The sequence below is a fragment of the Haliotis rubra genome, unplaced genomic scaffold, assembly GCF_003918875.1.
Source record: "Haliotis rubra isolate DU_JTF1 unplaced genomic scaffold, ASM391887v1 Scf1464, whole genome shotgun sequence".
NCBI lineage: Eukaryota > Metazoa > Mollusca > Gastropoda > Lepetellida > Haliotidae > Haliotis > Haliotis rubra.
Window position 1 is genome coordinate 91,568 of NW_025765408.1, and position 18,352 is coordinate 109,919.

The 18,352-nt window shown below is 38.8% G+C and overlaps 1 protein-coding gene across 1 annotated transcript in view; it reads right to left on the reverse strand.

Moving 5' to 3' along the window:
* The window catches only part of LOC124269683 (sacsin-like), a 94,790-nt gene that overhangs the window by 62,330 nt on the left and 14,108 nt on the right, over window positions 1–18,352 (reverse strand). Inside the window, exons 2-3 of the mRNA XM_046704725.1 lie at window positions 12,765–13,017; window positions 9,208–9,261 (exon numbers count right to left, since the gene is read on the reverse strand). Coding sequence (XP_046560681.1) covers window positions 9,208–9,261; window positions 12,765–12,999 — 289 coding nt within the window. The 5' untranslated portion in view covers window positions 13,000–13,017. The remainder of the gene's footprint in view (window positions 1–9,207; window positions 9,262–12,764; window positions 13,018–18,352) is intronic.

Genomic DNA, 18,352 nt, shown 5'->3' on the forward strand with positions numbered 1-18,352 from the left:
TGCAGTGGTCTTGGGCACATCGGGTATGGCCTCATCTAAGATGGATGCAAGTTTGGTTCAGCGATGAATCACGTTTTATGCTTCGTAGGCAGGATGGAAGGACCCGTGTTTACCGTCAGCGAGGTGAACGTTTTGCAGTTCTGTGTGCAGGAAGTTGACAGATTTGGTGGTGATAGTGTCATGATGTGGGCTACCATCGCCTGCACATTCGAGAGAATCTTACGGCTCAACGATACGTCGACAAGATTCTTAGGCCCCATGTGCAACCCATCATGGTGAATGTCAACAACGTTTTTCAGCAGGACAACGCCCGTCCTCACACAGCCCGACTCACCACTGCCTTCTTGAGAAACCACAACATCAACGTTCTTCCCTGTCCCTCCAGATCACCAGATTTAAACCCCATCGAACATCTTTGGGACGAGTTGGACGGACGTCGGCGACGGAGACAACCTCAACCGTGGACTCTACCTCAGCTTGCAGCAGCTTTGCAGGCTGAGTGGACAGCCATTCCACAGAACATGATTTGTCATCTCATCGCTTCCATGGGCAGGAGATGCCAAGCAGTTATCGATGCTCACGCGGGGCATACTCGTTATTGACGTTGAGTGACGTTAAACTTCACCTAGTGACCGTGGACTTAACCTTTGCAGACTTTGGACCTTTTGCGTTTCTTTTTTTGAAGAGTTTAGATTGGTTCTTATTCATTCTAGTAGTTCTAAGGACATAATTCTTAGACAAGAACTCCTTATATGGCCATATATGAGATTATATGTAATGATAATTATGATTATAAGGGATCTTTTGTACCTTAGGTGCTTGCATTTTAAGCAATAAATTGTGCTGTTTGAAACAGGGGAGAAATATAACTGTCATATTACATGAAGTTGTGCACAGCTGAGATGAACATGTCAGCCCCTGGGAATTTGTGCACAGCCCAGATAAATATGTCTGCCCCTGGGATCTGTTCACAGCCCAGATAAACATGTCTGCCACTAGGAATCTGTTCACAGCCCAGATGAACATGTCTGCCCCTGCGAATCAGTGCAAATCCCAGATGAACATGTCTGCCCCTAGGAATCTGTTCACAGACCAGATGAACATGTCTGCCCCTGGGAATATGTGCCGATCCTAGATCAATATGTCTGCCCCTAGGAATCTCTTCACAGCCCAGATGAACATGTCTGCCCCTGGGAATATGTGCACATCCTAGATCAATATGCCTGCCCCTAGGAATCTCTTCACAGCCCAGATGAACATGTCTGCCCCTGGGAATATGTGCACATCCTAGATCAATATGTCTGCCCCTAGGAATCTGTTCACAGACCAGATGAACATGTCTGCCCCTGGGAATATGTGCACATCCTAGATCAATATGCCTGCCCCTAGGAATCTGTTCACAGCCCAGATGAACATGTCTGCCCCTGGGAATATGTGCACATCCTAGATCAATATGCCTGCCCCTAGGAATCTCTTCACAGCCCAGATGAACATGTCTGCCCCTGGGAATATGTGCACATCCTAGATCAATATGTCTGCCCCTAGGAATCTCTTCACAGCCCAGATGAACATGTCTGCCACTAGGAACCTGTTCACAGCCCAGATGAACATGTCAGCCCCTGGGAATCAGTGCAAAGCCCAGATCAATATGTCTGCCCCTAGGAATCTGTTCACAGACCAGATGAACATGTCTGCCCCTGGGAATATGTGCACATCCTAGATCAATATGCCTGCCCCTAGGAATCTCTTCACAGCCCAGATGAACATGTCTGCTGCCACTAGGAACCTGTTCACAGCCCAGATGAACATGTTTGCCCCTGGGAATCAGTGCAAAGCCCAGATCAATATGTCTGCCCCTAGGAATCTCTTCACAGGCCAGATGAACATGAGCTTTTGTTATTGCTTTTACTCTGCTACAAAACCTGTAACCACAATTCATGGCTTTAGGGCATATCCTCACATTGATCAACAAAGATAAAATACAGTTTCGTCTTAGCATTAATTGGGAAATGTTTGTGACCAATTAATGTTTCAGTTATTTTACTAACTGGTTGCAACACATGGTCATCAAGTTTATTATTATAACAATTTAAACCATTTTGAAGTTTAATTTCATCCTCAAGTGACTAAAAGTGTTCGGTTTAAAAGTAAACAGAATTCAGTGTACTTGATATTTTAGACATATAATCCTAGCATAATTGATCTAATTTAATGCTTTTATGCACTTTTGAACATCATAAAAATTGTTAGTAGATTTCTTTTTGCAGTGAATTTGTGACTGACTGAGTACGGTTTTATGTCACTTTTAGCAATATTCCAACAATATCACGGCAGCAGACACCAGAAATGGGCTTCATACATTGTACCGGTACCCATGTGGGGAACCTGAGCCTTCGGTGCGAGTACTTTAACCACTAGGCAACCCCACCACCCTTGTGAATCTGTGAAATGACCATAATATAAAAGTACTTCATAATACTTAAATAATAATGTGAAAATAATTAGAATAATTCTGTTAAAATAAATGTGGTAAATTACAACTAATATATCTCCGGCAGTTACCTTGTTCGAGGAATGTACCCATAAATAATGACATAAAGGAACAATACCCCATCCACCTCCAGTTGACAAAGAAATGTTCTCCATACCGCATGTCTTTTAACAATCTACCATAATATTGTACAATATGTATAACTTGTGATAGTTTCTCAACTGGTCTCGTAACTGTGTTACAGGTTTTTGCACTGGCATACAGTCTCATTGGTCAGCTGAGATAGTATTTTCATAATGTCCACAAATCTTTGAAAAAAATCATCCAGTAAGACAACAATGAGCAATCAACAGATGGTTAAACAAACGACATTGTTACACAAACACTTTATGAAAGGAGATCGGTGATTTCTGTCTGTGTAAATAAACATGCAGATATGAATACTAACTTATGACAAAACCATTCTGTTAGATAACACAGTGTATTACCAATTATTCATCTCATCAATGTTTTTCTCATCTGATAATTCCACTCTTGTTGCATTTCCACCTGCAGATTATATAACACATAATAAATTTGCCACATCAGACCTGACTATATGTACTTGTGTAATTACCCCAGACACGAAAAATGCCAAATAGGAAGCTTTGTCAGGTAATGTCAGAGTGGTGTTACTACTAATTATGCCTGTTATAAATCATTAACTGACCATCAAGTGAATGATGACATATGGTTATCTCCCATTCTTCAGACAGTCATTCTTCAGACAGCTTAAAACAACAACATTTACAGTCTCATGCACAGCAATCGAGAAAGCTGTTACCCTTGATAGAGAAATGGACGAACCCAGTTAAGTATTTCAATTCAGAAAGGGAACACAACCTCACTGACATATGTATGTATATCATTTATTCATATGATATCATCATGTTGTCATGAATAACATGTAATGAAATGTTCATACATTTTCTGTTCATCTCTATTCATATATGTCAATTACAATTAGATGGTAACTTTTATGCTCTTTTTGGAGATTTCCCGAAAACATTTGACTTGATAAATAGAAACAAACAATGGAATCTTTTATGAATGCATGGTTAGAGTAATATTTATGAAAATGTAAAGGTATGAGTAAGAAATAATAACGATGTTTTAGAAACGTTTACAAGCCAGTTAGGAGTAAGACAGGGCCATATTTTAAGTTCTTTTCTGTTTAGTTTCTTCATAAATGAATTAGCAACTCAAATTCATGAAAATTGCAATCATGGCATCCAACTACATCCTGATATCATGCAGCTGTTTATGCTTTTTTTTGCAGATGATATCATATTATTTTCCAGTACTGTTAATGGTCTACAGAGACAAATCGATGAATTTAGAGAATTATTGTGATAATTAGAAGCTAAGTGTAGACAAAAATACAACAAAACTTCTCATGTAAAGGCTATTAAATACTGGTTAAGATTGTTGAACATGTCTGCGCATAGATTTCCCAAAATGTGTTACAATATGATGATAGTTTATGACAATAATGGAAACAAATAAGTGGGTAACGAATATAAAAACGTTGCTGTTTAAAACTGGCCTTTGGTAACACATGGTATGACCAAAATGTTAGGTGCTACCCTAATTTTATCATGTAATGACTCAAAGACTTAGGATATTTATGTGCAGACATCAGATCTTAGAAGAAAATATTTACCAAATCATTTTTATAGATATCCAAACATTATTAAATTTATATCATTACTAACAAGTACAAACATTTTAATAATTCAGAATTTATCAATGTTTATATTCCATGCAACATTACAAAGAAAGAAAAATATTTGAAAAAATGTAAAAGTTACTACTTGGGCGAATACATACTACCCATCAAAAGTTTAGACTCACTTAAAGTACTCACTATATGTTATGTATATATTTGTGGTTACATCGAAGATGAATTTTTCCACTAACGTGGGGAACCAACTACAAACCTTATGCAGATGAATTGCATGAGGATCATGCATCAAATTGCTGAAAAACGTGCAAATATCGTGCATGTGAACAGCTGCGATTTGGTGTAAAGTTTTGTTAAGAATTCACCAATTGTCATCGAGTTTCATCATATACTGAGGTGTAGGTTTATACCACAAAACATGGATTACAACAAGGGAGTAATAATTGTTCTATTGTATGCAGTTTAGTTGCTTAAAGAACAGAAAGTTTGTTGCTGTTTTGGGGATATGAACGGAACTTCGTTGTTGCTTAAGAACTATGCACTTGCATTTCTGAGTACAAAAGTTGTATACAAATAATTACCTTAGTGAGTTTCCAAAATGTAGCAATGGCAAATGGGGTGGATTTTGTTTACAGGGTCAAATAAATGAAATGTGTGTTTAAGGTCAACAGATGTGACTTTACTACCTGACATGCAGAAATGGAATCAAATCCAAATCCATATTGTTTATATTTCCATTATTGCACCCACTCTACAACATATATAATACAGTCTTTTACATCCAGTCCTGCACATAGATAATACAGTCTTTTACATCCAGTCCTGCACATAGATAATACAGTCTTTTACATCCAGTCCTGCACATAGATAACAGTCGTATATGTAAAGACATACATGTTTTTTCTATCACTTGGAAGGTATGGGTTGCAAATATGTATTCTAAGTTCATCCAGTCGAGCACATAGATAATACATTCATAGCTATAAAGACGTACCATAGATAAGCCGAATTTTGAGGACCAAAAAAAGCAGTTTGTAGAAGGGGGTCGGCTTATCTATGGGTTACGCTTTTGTGAAACTTTTTTCCAGGGGTAAGAAAACAACACCGTATCACTTCGCGTGAACAAACAACAGAAGACGCCTTTGTCAGTAAAGACGTCAAATTTGCAGTTAAACATCGCTAGACAAGATTATTTACCTTTTAAGTTCTAAATTGTTTTTGCTGGGCATTGTATTATTTGCAGGGATTAAGGTTAAATTACCGTGTGTATTTGAGCCGGAAATAGCAATCAGCTGTGGACACGTTTCCCGGCGATCAAGTTCAAACATGCACAATAATATAACGGGACGAATTCTAATGAAGTCATCGGTAAAATATAAAACAGAGTACTATTATTTAGCCCAAAGAAATATATCCTAGCATTGTGTAATTTTAATTACAGCTTTTGCTCTATAAATTAATTAAGATTAAGATTACCGTGTGTATTTGAGCCATAAATAGCAATCAGCTGTGCACACGTTTCCCAGCGAACAAGTTCAAACATGCACAATAATATATAACGAGACAATTTCTGACTCAATCAGTAAAATATAATACAGAGTACTATTATTTAACCCAAAGAAATATATCTTAGCATTGTGTAATTTTAATTACAGTTTTCGCTCTATAAATGTAAAATATATATAATCAACACTAAGGTTATACGGACCCTCATGAACGTGGTAAGCGAAAGTTGTACGCACATGGAATGGGGTAAAATAAGCAAGCCATTTAAATTCACACATTTTTACCGATCGATGTTACTGTAAACAAGTAGTCCATGGAAAACGAGGCGGTAATCAGTTTGTGATTGTTGAATGGGTAAAATAAGCAAGCCAGTTTGTTAACATGTGATTATCCAGCTACAATAAGTATGATATTTAGCGAAACAAAATATATTATCCATTTTCTGTCAACTACACTTTGTTTTGATGCGTGAGTAGACACAATATATATGATTATGAATTCTTTGAATAATGTGAACCAAAGCCGGTTATAATTATTGGTAACTGCCAGTTGTCTGTGGTCTGTGGTTGCCGCGATTAGGACCCCATCGCGGGGGATCGGCTTATGTATGAAACATGTGTTTTTCCTCTCGATTGGAAAGTATGGGTTTTGGATAGGTATTCTAAGTTCTGCAAGTTATGCACATAGATAATAGTCATATATATATATATATAAGGATGTATATGTTTTTCCTTTCTATTGGAAGGTAGATGGTTTAAACATATTTATTTGTGAAACAAATGGATTGGAAAACAAGCTACAAGCTTATATTAATGCCGCTCCAATACAATTTACAAAGGTAAAGAAACCAAAATTATCATACAAGATACCAGTAATCACATGACAAACCACAAGGTTAATGTACAGTCAGATGTTAATTAATATTTCAATAGCAATTTCATTATAACAACCGATATGTTTCTTAAAGCTAACAATTCTTCAACCATATTTAGTACCAAATTTACAAGTAGCAGTGATGAAGAGGTAAACAGATTTTCAGATAACTAGGTTATCAAGGTCAGATATTTCACTATTTCCATATAGAATTGTCTTTAAGCTGTACCCATTTTTGTAATATACCGCATCCTTTCTTAACACAGCATAGTTTGGACAAGCAAGTAGATAGTATTGTGTATGTTCACGATAAGCGCAGCACGAACAGGAAGGATCGTTTGAGATATGTCTTTCAAATTTATGAAAATTTAGATCACTACAGCCAAGAAGAAGCCTACAATGAATAATTTGACAAAATCGACTTCGATAATTCAGATCAAATCCAAATGAATATCCTGACTGGGGGGTTACTTTTTCAGTAAATGTTTTTGAGATTGTATCATTTTAATGTCATTTGGTAATGCATTCCAAAGATCTACTGTACTTGGTAAAAATGATTTTGAATAAAGAGTTGTTTTAAGCGAATATTTTGTAAATTTGGCAAATTTCTCAATTTGTATGAAATACTGTCCAAAACGCCCATCTGGGACAAGATTACATAAATAATCTGGTGCTTTGCCGTTTATCATTTTGTGGAAGAAGGTTAATTTTTGTACACGTCTTCTCTCAATAAGGGATATGAAATTAGTTTCTGCATATGTCATGGCTTGTACCTCTTGTTGCCTCGCAGATTGTCCTTAATGCATCTAGTTGTAATTTTTCTAGATTGGTGTTCTTTGCAGTTATTCGAAACATGACTACAATAATCAATTAGCGGTAATATAAACAACTGATACATAATCTGAAGTGATCTACATGATAAACAGTATTTCAAACTTCTCAAGTAATTCATCATAGGAGTAACTCTATCTACAATACTATTAATTTGAGCAGCCCAGTTTGCATCCTTTTGAAATATAAGACCTAAGTGTTTGTTCTTCAACTTCATTTATAGAAATCCCTTGCATGAATAACTGGGGTTTAGGACTAGCAATCCATTTTCTGCTAAATTGAATTGTTTCCATTTTCTCGGGATTGAACTTCACCTGCCATTTATTTGCCCACATTGATATTCCATGTAATTCTTTCAGTGAGATTGTTTGCTGTTGAAATAGGATCTTCTAATATTACATACAATGATGTGTCATCAGCAAAAATACGTATGTTACAATCAATATTATCATCGAGGTCATTAATGTATATTAAGAATAGCAAAGGTCCTAAAACTGAACCCTGAGGAACATCTGCCAACACAGGATTAAATTCAGAGTTATATCCATTTATAAGTACCTTCTGAACTCATTTAGATAACTACCTAGCCATTCTATCAATTTACCACTAATTCTGTAATTGTAATTGCTGTACAGGAAGACAATGTAGCTCCTGCAGGATTGGTGTGATTTCACAATGCTTCCTGGAACCCGTGATGAGACGAGTAGAGCTGTTCTGTAGATGCTGTAGGAGTTTGATGTTTGAGCTTGATGTTCCGTAAAGCAGCGAGTTACAGTAATCAAGGCGGGATGTGATACAAGGCTTGCATAGACAATCCACAGCTGGAAGGGAGACAGGCCTGTAGTTGCCACATTCATTTACTGAACCCTTCTTATGCAAGGGAATTATTGATGCTTTTTTCCATATCTTAGGGAATACAGCTCCGTGAAGCGACTTATTAAAAATCTCAGAAAGGGAGACTAGCACTTAGTTTGAATTAGGTATTTCTAATTCCATCTGGGCCGGATTCTTTGTTATTGTTTAAGGAGAGTAATATGTCTTAGACATCGCGCTGTGATAATTTAATACAATCTAATCTACCGGTACTTTCTGTTGTCATGGGGCTGTTGGCTGGAGGAGGTTGGGGGAGGGAGGGGACAGTCTGGATCTGGAACAGTGGACTGACTGACAAAGAAGTTATTTAAAATATTTGCTATTGATTCCGGATCATCATAAGTTTCATTATCATGTAATATGGGTGGAGAGGTATATGTTTACAGATAGGTATTCTTAGTTCATCCAGTCGTGCATATAGATAGTAGAGTCATATGTATAAAGATATACATGTTTTGCCTTTCATTTGGAAGGTATGGGCTACAAATAAGTATTCTAGGTTCCGACAGTCGTGTACATAGATAATGCCATCATACAATAGTATATGAAGATGTACATGTTTTTCCTTTCTGTTGGAAGGTATATGTTTGCAGATAGGTATTCTAGTTCACCCATTCCTGTACACAAATTATGTACAGTCATACATATAAAGATGTACATGCTTTTCCTGTCAACTGGAAAGTATAGATTGTTGATCGCATGCTGAATTAGTTTCCTGCGCGCCAACCAAGTAGCAGACATTCTGTCTCTGTTACGAGGCTTGGGTGGTGTGTGTGGGATACCCGCAAGAAGTGTACAACCTAAATATTCACATATACAACTTGGAATATGAGCACAGGTTAAATATTCACATACACAACATGGAATATGTCAACAGAGATCATATATATGGTCTCTGATGTCAACTTACCACAAATCATGGTGCTGCCTCCCTCTGACCTGGAACACAGCTTACTTCTCACCACTGAAATATTGAAAAGAGGGCAAGGATCACCTCCTAGGCCAGAAACCTTTTTTGAGTCAGTGAATTGGGCGCTGATAGTTTCTTTGCCTTTGTTCACATAACATTATATGTACACCCTTGAGTCCAGTTTGTAGGATATATTGGGAGGACATTGTTTGAAATATTTCTGCTTAAATGTTGCAGTTGTCTATTATTTTGCATCCATATGTGCTGCCCTAGGTGTAATACCATAGCACTTTTTATTCACGGCTCAGGTTCATATATCCCGGTGTCAGGGGTTTTCGAGGAACTAAGGCAAAAACGGAATTTTTATCTTAACTATAATTTAAAGTTTTCATTTTACTAACCTTGAGTGCTAAAGGATATATTCATCTATATCACACAAAAATATCAAGTGTTTCCTATAAAAATAGCGTTGATGACATCACATCGGCAAAACTGTTGTTGCTCTCCACATCTGGGGATTTTGTATGTGTTTTCGACGATGAGCCGTTCTTTGTGCTCTGCACTGCAGGGGAGTGTTGTGATCACATGGATTCCTATTTATATCTTGCCTGTCACTAGCAGACACTTGCTATTTTGTGTTCTTTAGGGAATTGATTTTGCATCTGAAGTGGTAATATTGATGTTTAACTTCTGGATTTTCATTGCCAATATAACTTCTCACGACAGTGACTGGGCATCTGCCCTACCGATGAAACTGCTGGTGCACTCCGACTGCGCAGTACTCCCCAGATATAGCGTTAGCAATGCAATCGTCGAAATCACCAGAACATTGAATTCAGCTGACTTTGGGATATGTGTGATTCCTGTATTTCATCATAAAGTGAAGATTTGTCAATAATGTTGAAAAGGAACAAGGGAGTAATTACACAGGTTGTGATTTTACTTTTTTATTGTTAAAAATATGTCATGCATATGGTTTAAACATATTTTATTTGAAATGAAAAGGATATGTACAAGGCCGCCCCTTTTTCCGAACTTCGCACTGTCAGTTCACCAGTATGAAAAAATCCGTAAAAAGCAACCTAAAACATTGTGTCGTAAAGTAATCTGATTGAGGGGTCAGAAAATACAACAGGTAAAGCGTCCACCAATTTACCAAGTATGTTCTCCGTGGCTGGTAAACGCTGGTCAACAGAATTCTTTAAACACTTAGTCCCTGCAGTAGTTTCTGTACTTGAAATGAGTTAGACATGTCGCCCAAACCACGAATTTTATGAATGTAACCCAACACTAAAATGTAGGTTCTCATAGCTAAAGGTGAAAGTTGCAAATGAAACATGTATGCCACGAATAGTGACGAGTTAAGCGATGCTATCAATAGCAATGGAAAAATGTCAAAGCAATCTCAGGAGAATTCCCTGTGCAATCCCAAGCCCTGGTGTAGGTAGACTGACTACTTTTGCGTAGTGCCACCCCCAATAAGGTACCTCAGTGAATTGAAAGTTGCTGGGTTGTAGGGGTGGAGGAATCGGCATTCCATCCTTGTCTGCCCAAGGTGCCTGGTTGAGAAATTTTGATATCAGAAAACGAGAAAGCAGGTCTGCAGACTTGTTGTATCTACCAGGTATATGTTCTGAATTAAAATTGATATCCCATTCCACACAGGACAGCACTACTAGGACCCTCACCAAAGACAAAACTTTGATGTCCCTAGATGTTTGCTTGTTAATGACAGAAACTAATGCGATGTTGTCTGTATGAAAGAGAATACATTTCCCTCATAGCTCTTCAGCCCACAATTTAACCACCAACACGATTGGAAAGAATTCCAAGATAGCTATGTTCAATGATTTCCAGTTATCTGGCCTGACACCAAATGCCCACTTACTCTTAAATACTATTCCAAACCCTAATGACGCCACAGCATCAGTGAAGAGATGTAGAGATCTATTAGACAACCACACTTGTTTCCGTAACATAGGGATCCCATTATGCTGACTCAGAAATTGTAACCATAACTTTAGGTCCTCCTTGGTCTGTTTACTCTACCTTGTCCTATGATAGGGTTTCTTTACACCAAGCGTAAGATCGTACAGTCTTCTCAAAAATGCCCTGCCTGGTACTACTACCTTACAAGTGAAATTAAGATAACCCATAAGGACTGTAGTTCACTGAGTCTAACCACCCTTTTCCTATTTGTTTAGACAAATGTCCTTGGCACGAGACATAATGAGAAAGTCATCTAAAATATGTAGCATGTTGCCAATACCTCGCTCGTTAACTGCAATCCACTTCAATGCCGAGCTAAATGTCTAAAAACTTTTGCATGCCAACGAACAACCCATTGGCAAGCACTTCTCAAAGAAATATTCTGTATTCCAACTGAAGCCTAGTAAATGATAATCATCAGGGTGAACGGGTATGATTCTGAAAGCTGATTCAATGTCACACTTTGCCATGTAGGATTATTGGCCCAGTCTAACAATAATGGCAGTTGCTTCATCTAACGATGCATAACATACCTTACTAGCTTCGTTAGGTATACCATCATTGATCAAACTACCATAAGGATAAGATAAGTGATTGATAATTCTAAACCGACCAGGAACTTTCTTTGGACATATACATAAGGGGGACCCTACCAAGTCTCATTTCCTTATTTATTTTGTTTTGAACAACTTCAGCCTTATCAGCCTTATCAGTTGCACTTTTTAAGTTAGGAGCATCTCTTGATTTGAAATGGCCACCATAACCAATGCAAAAGCCAGACCTAAAGCCCTCAAGGATGTAATTAATAGTATCCTTGTCATATCCCTCAAGCCACTGACCCAGTTCATCAGCGTTTATTGGGGTTGGGAGATTGGTTGGAATGATTTTGTCTGCTAATAGCAGATGTCTTTCTTTAGCAAGCATTTACTGAAGCTCTGGCTACTTCCGCATTGGGGGCAGGCTGATCTGCAAGATATGGCATTGCATTCCCGCCCGTGACGGAAACTGCTTGGCACTTCCATATTGGACAACAACTTTTACTCTAAACTGTCTTTGATTAATGGGATGAAAAGTATGCAGCTTTGCAGTGATTGCACTAAACCATAATTCCCAGTGTAATGTTCCCTAAACTAATTTGTTTGCAGTCCTCAACTTATGAAACCCTTGTCGTAAGCATACCAGTTGTCCCCTTTCTGGACAAGATCGCTGATTGTGTTAATGTGCTTTAACATAGCCTGAACATCCTCGGGATATTTCTGAATGTAAACTGACATGAATATGTGGAATGCGGAGACCCACTTGTCAAGACAGAAACATATTCTTGCCTGGATTAGAGAAACTAAGAGATTGACACTAGATATACTAATTATGAGACTATGATCGGAAGCCTCCCTTGACAGTAGTCAGGACATTTGAACGAATTCATTGCGACAAAGTTTTGCTTTAAGCTTGTCTCCTACCTCGATGCCTAAAGGTATGGAAGTAGATTTAAACCCTTGAATTTCAGCCTTGTTTATGTTAGTGGACATAGGCTGTTGCCCCACAAAAGGATTAAGGTACATCCTCACCCTGTACAGCAGTGGTGTTGTCATTGTTAGTTGCTGAACTAGTATCTTCTGCAGGATGCTCGGCACTTCCAGGTGTGACATTCATGTCATCCAGCTCACCCCGACGTTGATGATGTTTGGGTTTCTTAGACAAACTGACACTTGTGAGCTCATCCTGCTGGCCGGAATCAACGTCGTCACCTGTGCTGTTCTGTGGCTGGGTGGGACGTTTTCGGCTCCTGCGGGAACGAGGCATCCTGTGACCAGAAGTGACCTGGGAACAAAACTAAATATACCAGCAGATATGTGTTATTGCTACCTTTATCAAAATACACCAATAATATATAGGCCTACATTTTGTAGAAGCTTATTCCCTTAAAGGTATGTTGCACGTTATATTAAAGGAAGCCCAGAAATGCTTGGAAAATGCTTTTTGGCTTCAATATAAATATGATGAATTTGACACAAGATAAAAGCAAATATATGATACATGTACGACTCTACCTAGTTGGATATTAAAGCTCAGATGAAAAAATGCACTCGAGGGGTGACTTCACAGGAGAGAAATGTGGACGTTTTAACAACATTCGCAAATATTCTATGTACAAACTGTAGTTTTGAAATACTATAATTATTCAAAGAGCCTCAACTAATTAAATTACATAAATTATTGTAAAAAGTTTGTTGTTTTTTTAACATCTATATGTGAAAAAGATGGAACTCTTGCAGTAGTTATATTCACAATGATTACGTAAAAAAGTCTTTATTCAAAGCACATAGATAATCTTGTTCACCCATAGAAGTTTCACTTCGTGTATGAGCATTGAACTGGCAACATGCGACTTGATATCTCTGCAGAACAATTAATTTCAAATTTATACCAGTATTTCATACCAGAGAAACAAAGGGGGAAACCTCTCGTCGGATATGACTGGGTTTACTATAGATTGTGTAAAGCCCTTAATTTCGACATATAGTCAGTTTTACAGAGTTGTAAACAAAATAGTTACCTCAGGGGTCGTGTCAAAATCAAAACCAGGTAGGAAACACAAACTGGATAGCTTTGATAAGGGTGTCATACACCGTGCAGTTTATAAACTGTATGAACGCAAAATCCCACCGACATGTGCTAAAATACAAGATGAGATCAAAGATACAATAAATGTCTCGAAAACAACACTTATTGTAGCTCTGGTAGAAATGGGGTTCAGGTACAACAAATGGGGAGATGACAGAGCTGTGTTTAGAGAAAAGTACTCAATCCTGTCCATGCGATCGGCTTATCTCAGATCAGTTGAATAATGCCGCAATTTGGGGTTTCATATTATATATCTTGATGAAACCTGGTGTAATATAAATCACTCAACCAATCGGTTGTGACTTCCTTCAGATTGTTCTAAGACACCAGTGTTACCATCAGGCAAAGGTAGACGCCTGATCATCTTACATGCTGGTACCTGTAGCAAGGGACTTATTGGGGGTTGTGACTTTGTTTTTGAGGCCAAGAAATCTGATGGTGATTACCATAGCGAAATGAATGGGCAGGTATTTTTGGATTGGTTCGATCATCAGCTTTTACCGCAGCTGGACGAACCAAGCGTTATCAGTTTGGATAACGGCAGTTACCATAACCTGCATGTCCCTGGTACCATCACACCCACCATGAGCAATCTCAAGGCTCAGTTGCAGGATTTTCTCACTTCCTGTAACGTGCCTTACAGGCAATCAGAAACAAAGCCCCAGCTCCTGGAAAAAATCCGGCAGCACAAAAAGCCAATCCAGTACATGACTGACGAACTAGCTGAAAAAAAGGCCACTTAGTTCTGCGTACACCAGTACGTCACTGTGAGCTCAATCCCATCGAGCTGACCTGGGGTAACTGTAAGAATTTTATTGCCCGCAATAATACCCCATTCACGCTTTCAGACGTTAAAGAGCGTGTGTATGCTTCTTTTGCGATAATTACCCCAGAAGGGTTGAGAAAGGCTGAAGACCGTGTTCTCAAAATCGAGGACGAATACTGTCTGCGGGACGGCGTTAACGTCAGCCGAGTTGCACCTGTTGTTATTCCGCTAGAGTCCTCAACTAGCAGTGATACTGAGATTTGATATTTTGAGACAGTCCCTGACATGTACTGCCCGTGCGTTACATAACAGTGTCACCCTGGCTGCCTGCCAGGTGGGTCACAGTATAGTTTGTTTCTTAGAAGTGTTTCTACCATGGAAATCTTTCTAAGTTTTCCGATATTTTACGAGTAATCATTATGATTAGGGAATAGTAAATTGTGATTACTCATATGCCATATTAGGTCGCGGTGGTATGAATGATTATATATGAGTTTTGAATCTCAAATATCAACCACTATCAAGTAATTGCCAAAATCAGTTTCCAAGCATTTCCGGCCTTACTTAAATACCAGCACCAGACAGCATATCTAAATGAGTGTTAAATCCATACAATCGCGGTGAAGTAATGTACCCTAGAAAGACATTAAAGTTGAGCTGGATATATACTAGCCACATAAAGAAACTGTGCATTGTCAAAATATCATCCCAGTTGATAAGTACGATAACAATGACAAAGGTACATATAAACTTTAATGGAGGGATCATGAGACCATAACAAGTCGGGAGAATTTCAATTGAAAAGTCAATCAAAATGACGTCACGAGTCCACAAGCGGGACAGGGGTCAAACGACCATGTCACAAGCTCAATAACGGGTATGTCCAGCATCGGCATTGAGAACAGCAGTGCATCGACGACGCATAGAGCCTGTCAAACGTGCAAGGAAGGCTTGTGGGATGTCACGCCAGATTCTCTTAAGTTCTGTTGCAAGGTCAAGGACGTTATCTGGCGGATGAGGAAGACGGCGTGACGCCGATCCATCTCGGCCCCAAACATGCTCTATAGGGAGAGATCCGGTGAATTTGCAGGCCAAGGCAGTAAGTAAACATTGTGGTGTTGCAAGAAATCCATAGCAACCCTTGCTGTATGAGGGCGGGCATTGTCCTGTTGGAATGTTAACCCAGGGCCATGACATTGCAGAAAAGGAATTGCCACAGGTCGAAGAATCTGATCCCTGTAGCCCACACCAGTTAAGTTGCCCTGAACAATAACCAAAGGAGTTCTTTGGCGTGCTGTTATTCCACCCCAAATCATCACGGAACCACCACCAAAGCGATTCCTCTCCAAGACACAGGCCTGTGCATAACGTTCTCCCACGCGTCTATAGGCACGTTGACGACCATCACTATGGGAAATGTTAAACCTGGACTCATCTGTAAAAACAACATTTCTCCACCAAAACAAGGGTCTGCGGACATGATTTCGGCACCACATTCGGCGAGCTTGTCGATGACGTTGTGTCAGGATAGGCTGTATGGCGGGACGTCGTTGTCTGATCCCGTGATGACGTAAACGTTGTCAAACTGTGTTGGGGTGGATACGGCGAAGTCCTGGGATGACTCGGGCAGGGGTTGAGCTTTCCAAAGTGACAGTATTGTGTGGCATTCATTTGCTCTGTTTCTCTTTCCTGGAACGCACGTGCAACAACGTATTGCACGTCTCAAGGATGAACCCACTGACGTCACGGAACGTGGCACGTGCAAGCATGTTGGATACATGTCACTAATCTCTGAGTTTAAATCCTTATGTGTCTACACAGGTTTGATAAATTTAGATTTTAAATTTTTGTATGCACAGTTTCTTAATGTGCCTAGTATAGAATGACGTTCTGTAACAGATCACAAATGACTCTAAGGCATCATACGTAAAGTTACAGAGCCCACAACTATGCTGACATTGTACATTACCATAGGATAAGCTTAAGCATGAAAACAAGCATATTTCACAAGGCCATAAGAATATTGTCAAAATAAACAAGGTGAGTAGAAGAGAAACCATAGCTAACTTATAGAACCTAAAATAATATGCCAGTGACATAAATTAAAAATGTAGACTAGCAGAAGAAAACACTTAGCTTTGACTTCCGCAAACACACAAAATTTACACTGCCACTACACGGTAAATAAAACACCACCAAGGGAGAAGTGTTATAGAAGAAGAAAAACATGTAGGCTTAACTGCTGCAAACACAAAATAATACATTGCCACTAGACGGCAAATAAAACAGGCTCCACCAAGGGAGAGGTGCTCTAGCAGGAGAAAAAACATGTAGCCTTAACTTCTGCAAACATAAAACATTCTACCATGGCTACATGAAATGCTCGAATTTGATTGGTCAATCAATAAAATCAGACGGTATCAATTTGGATTGAAAATGCGCCAAATTTCACGGCGCTTTACTGCGCACGTATACAACACTGTCGCACTACTTCAGCTTGGCCACCAACATGACTAATATCAACACAACAGACGTGATGGAAATGCTGATGAAACATTTATTAAAACTCGAAAAATACATTTATACGATTTCTCCTCCACAATTATTAGGGAACCTCACTATCATAATTATTATCTTCTATTATAAAAATATTCAAACTCAATTTCAATACACAGCTCCAAACAATATCTAACATATAAATCAGAAAACCTTGTAAAAACATCCCTATCTATCCCTATTTGTGCGGCAAAACGTTTCAGAACATTTACCTACCTGGTAAATGGTATATTTGTTTCTCGCTTTTTAGAATGGGAAATTCGCAAGATAACGGTCAGGCTTAAACAAAAACGTATGCCACTCATACTCCATCATGTCCCGCTGCATCCTTCAAATGTCAAAAAATTTAACCACGAATTCCGCCCCTCTGCCACCTTCCCTCGCGACGGCTGTACACTTTCGTACACTTTAAAAAGCTTGGCCAAAATCCAGTCCTAAATGATGAGAACAATGTTCCAAGGAATCCCAAGTTAGTCACATGTACACAAAGCAGCACTGTCACTCTTTCGTCGCGATGCCGGGTGGAGGCACGATGTTGAAATCATGATCGACACTCTCACGATCATAAAAATCAACAGTCTTTGATGAGTTACAGTTCATAGGTTGATCAGAAAAGGATGTATTCTTCGATTCTGCAGGGTTCAGGTTCCACAGTCAGTCAAGCATTTTCCACTGTCACTCGAATTTCAACCTTCGCGAAAATGTAAACACTGGCTCGTCCGCCATTTCAAACTGTTGTGTAACTGTCTACTTCCAAGAAAATAAGTAGGTCAGACGATTCCATTTTAGTGTGGCCAGGAGCACAGTAACACGGTACACAAAACAATAGGCTTGTTTCGGGTCGCGGTGGAGTTATGGGATTATAAGAACCAAGCTCTTAGGTGTTACATTATTGCATTGAATAAACAGTAGTTTGTTTTCTTTGGACAGAAATTTTTTATGTTGCAATGTTAAAAAAAATACTAACGCACCTACCACTCCCTTCACAGACGAAGTTCAATTCTTCGTCCCGCCAGATTATGCAAAGTGTCTTCCGCGAGGACGAGGAAGTTCGATGTTAAATTGGTTGGGTAGAATGGAGATAAACGATATTGTGTTTGGAAATAGATGAATGTTAGACTGAATTGATAGTCTCTAAATTAATCATTTAAAACCCTCACGCTCACGCTGCTCGCTTCAAAATGAAATTTAGAGACTATCAATTCAGTC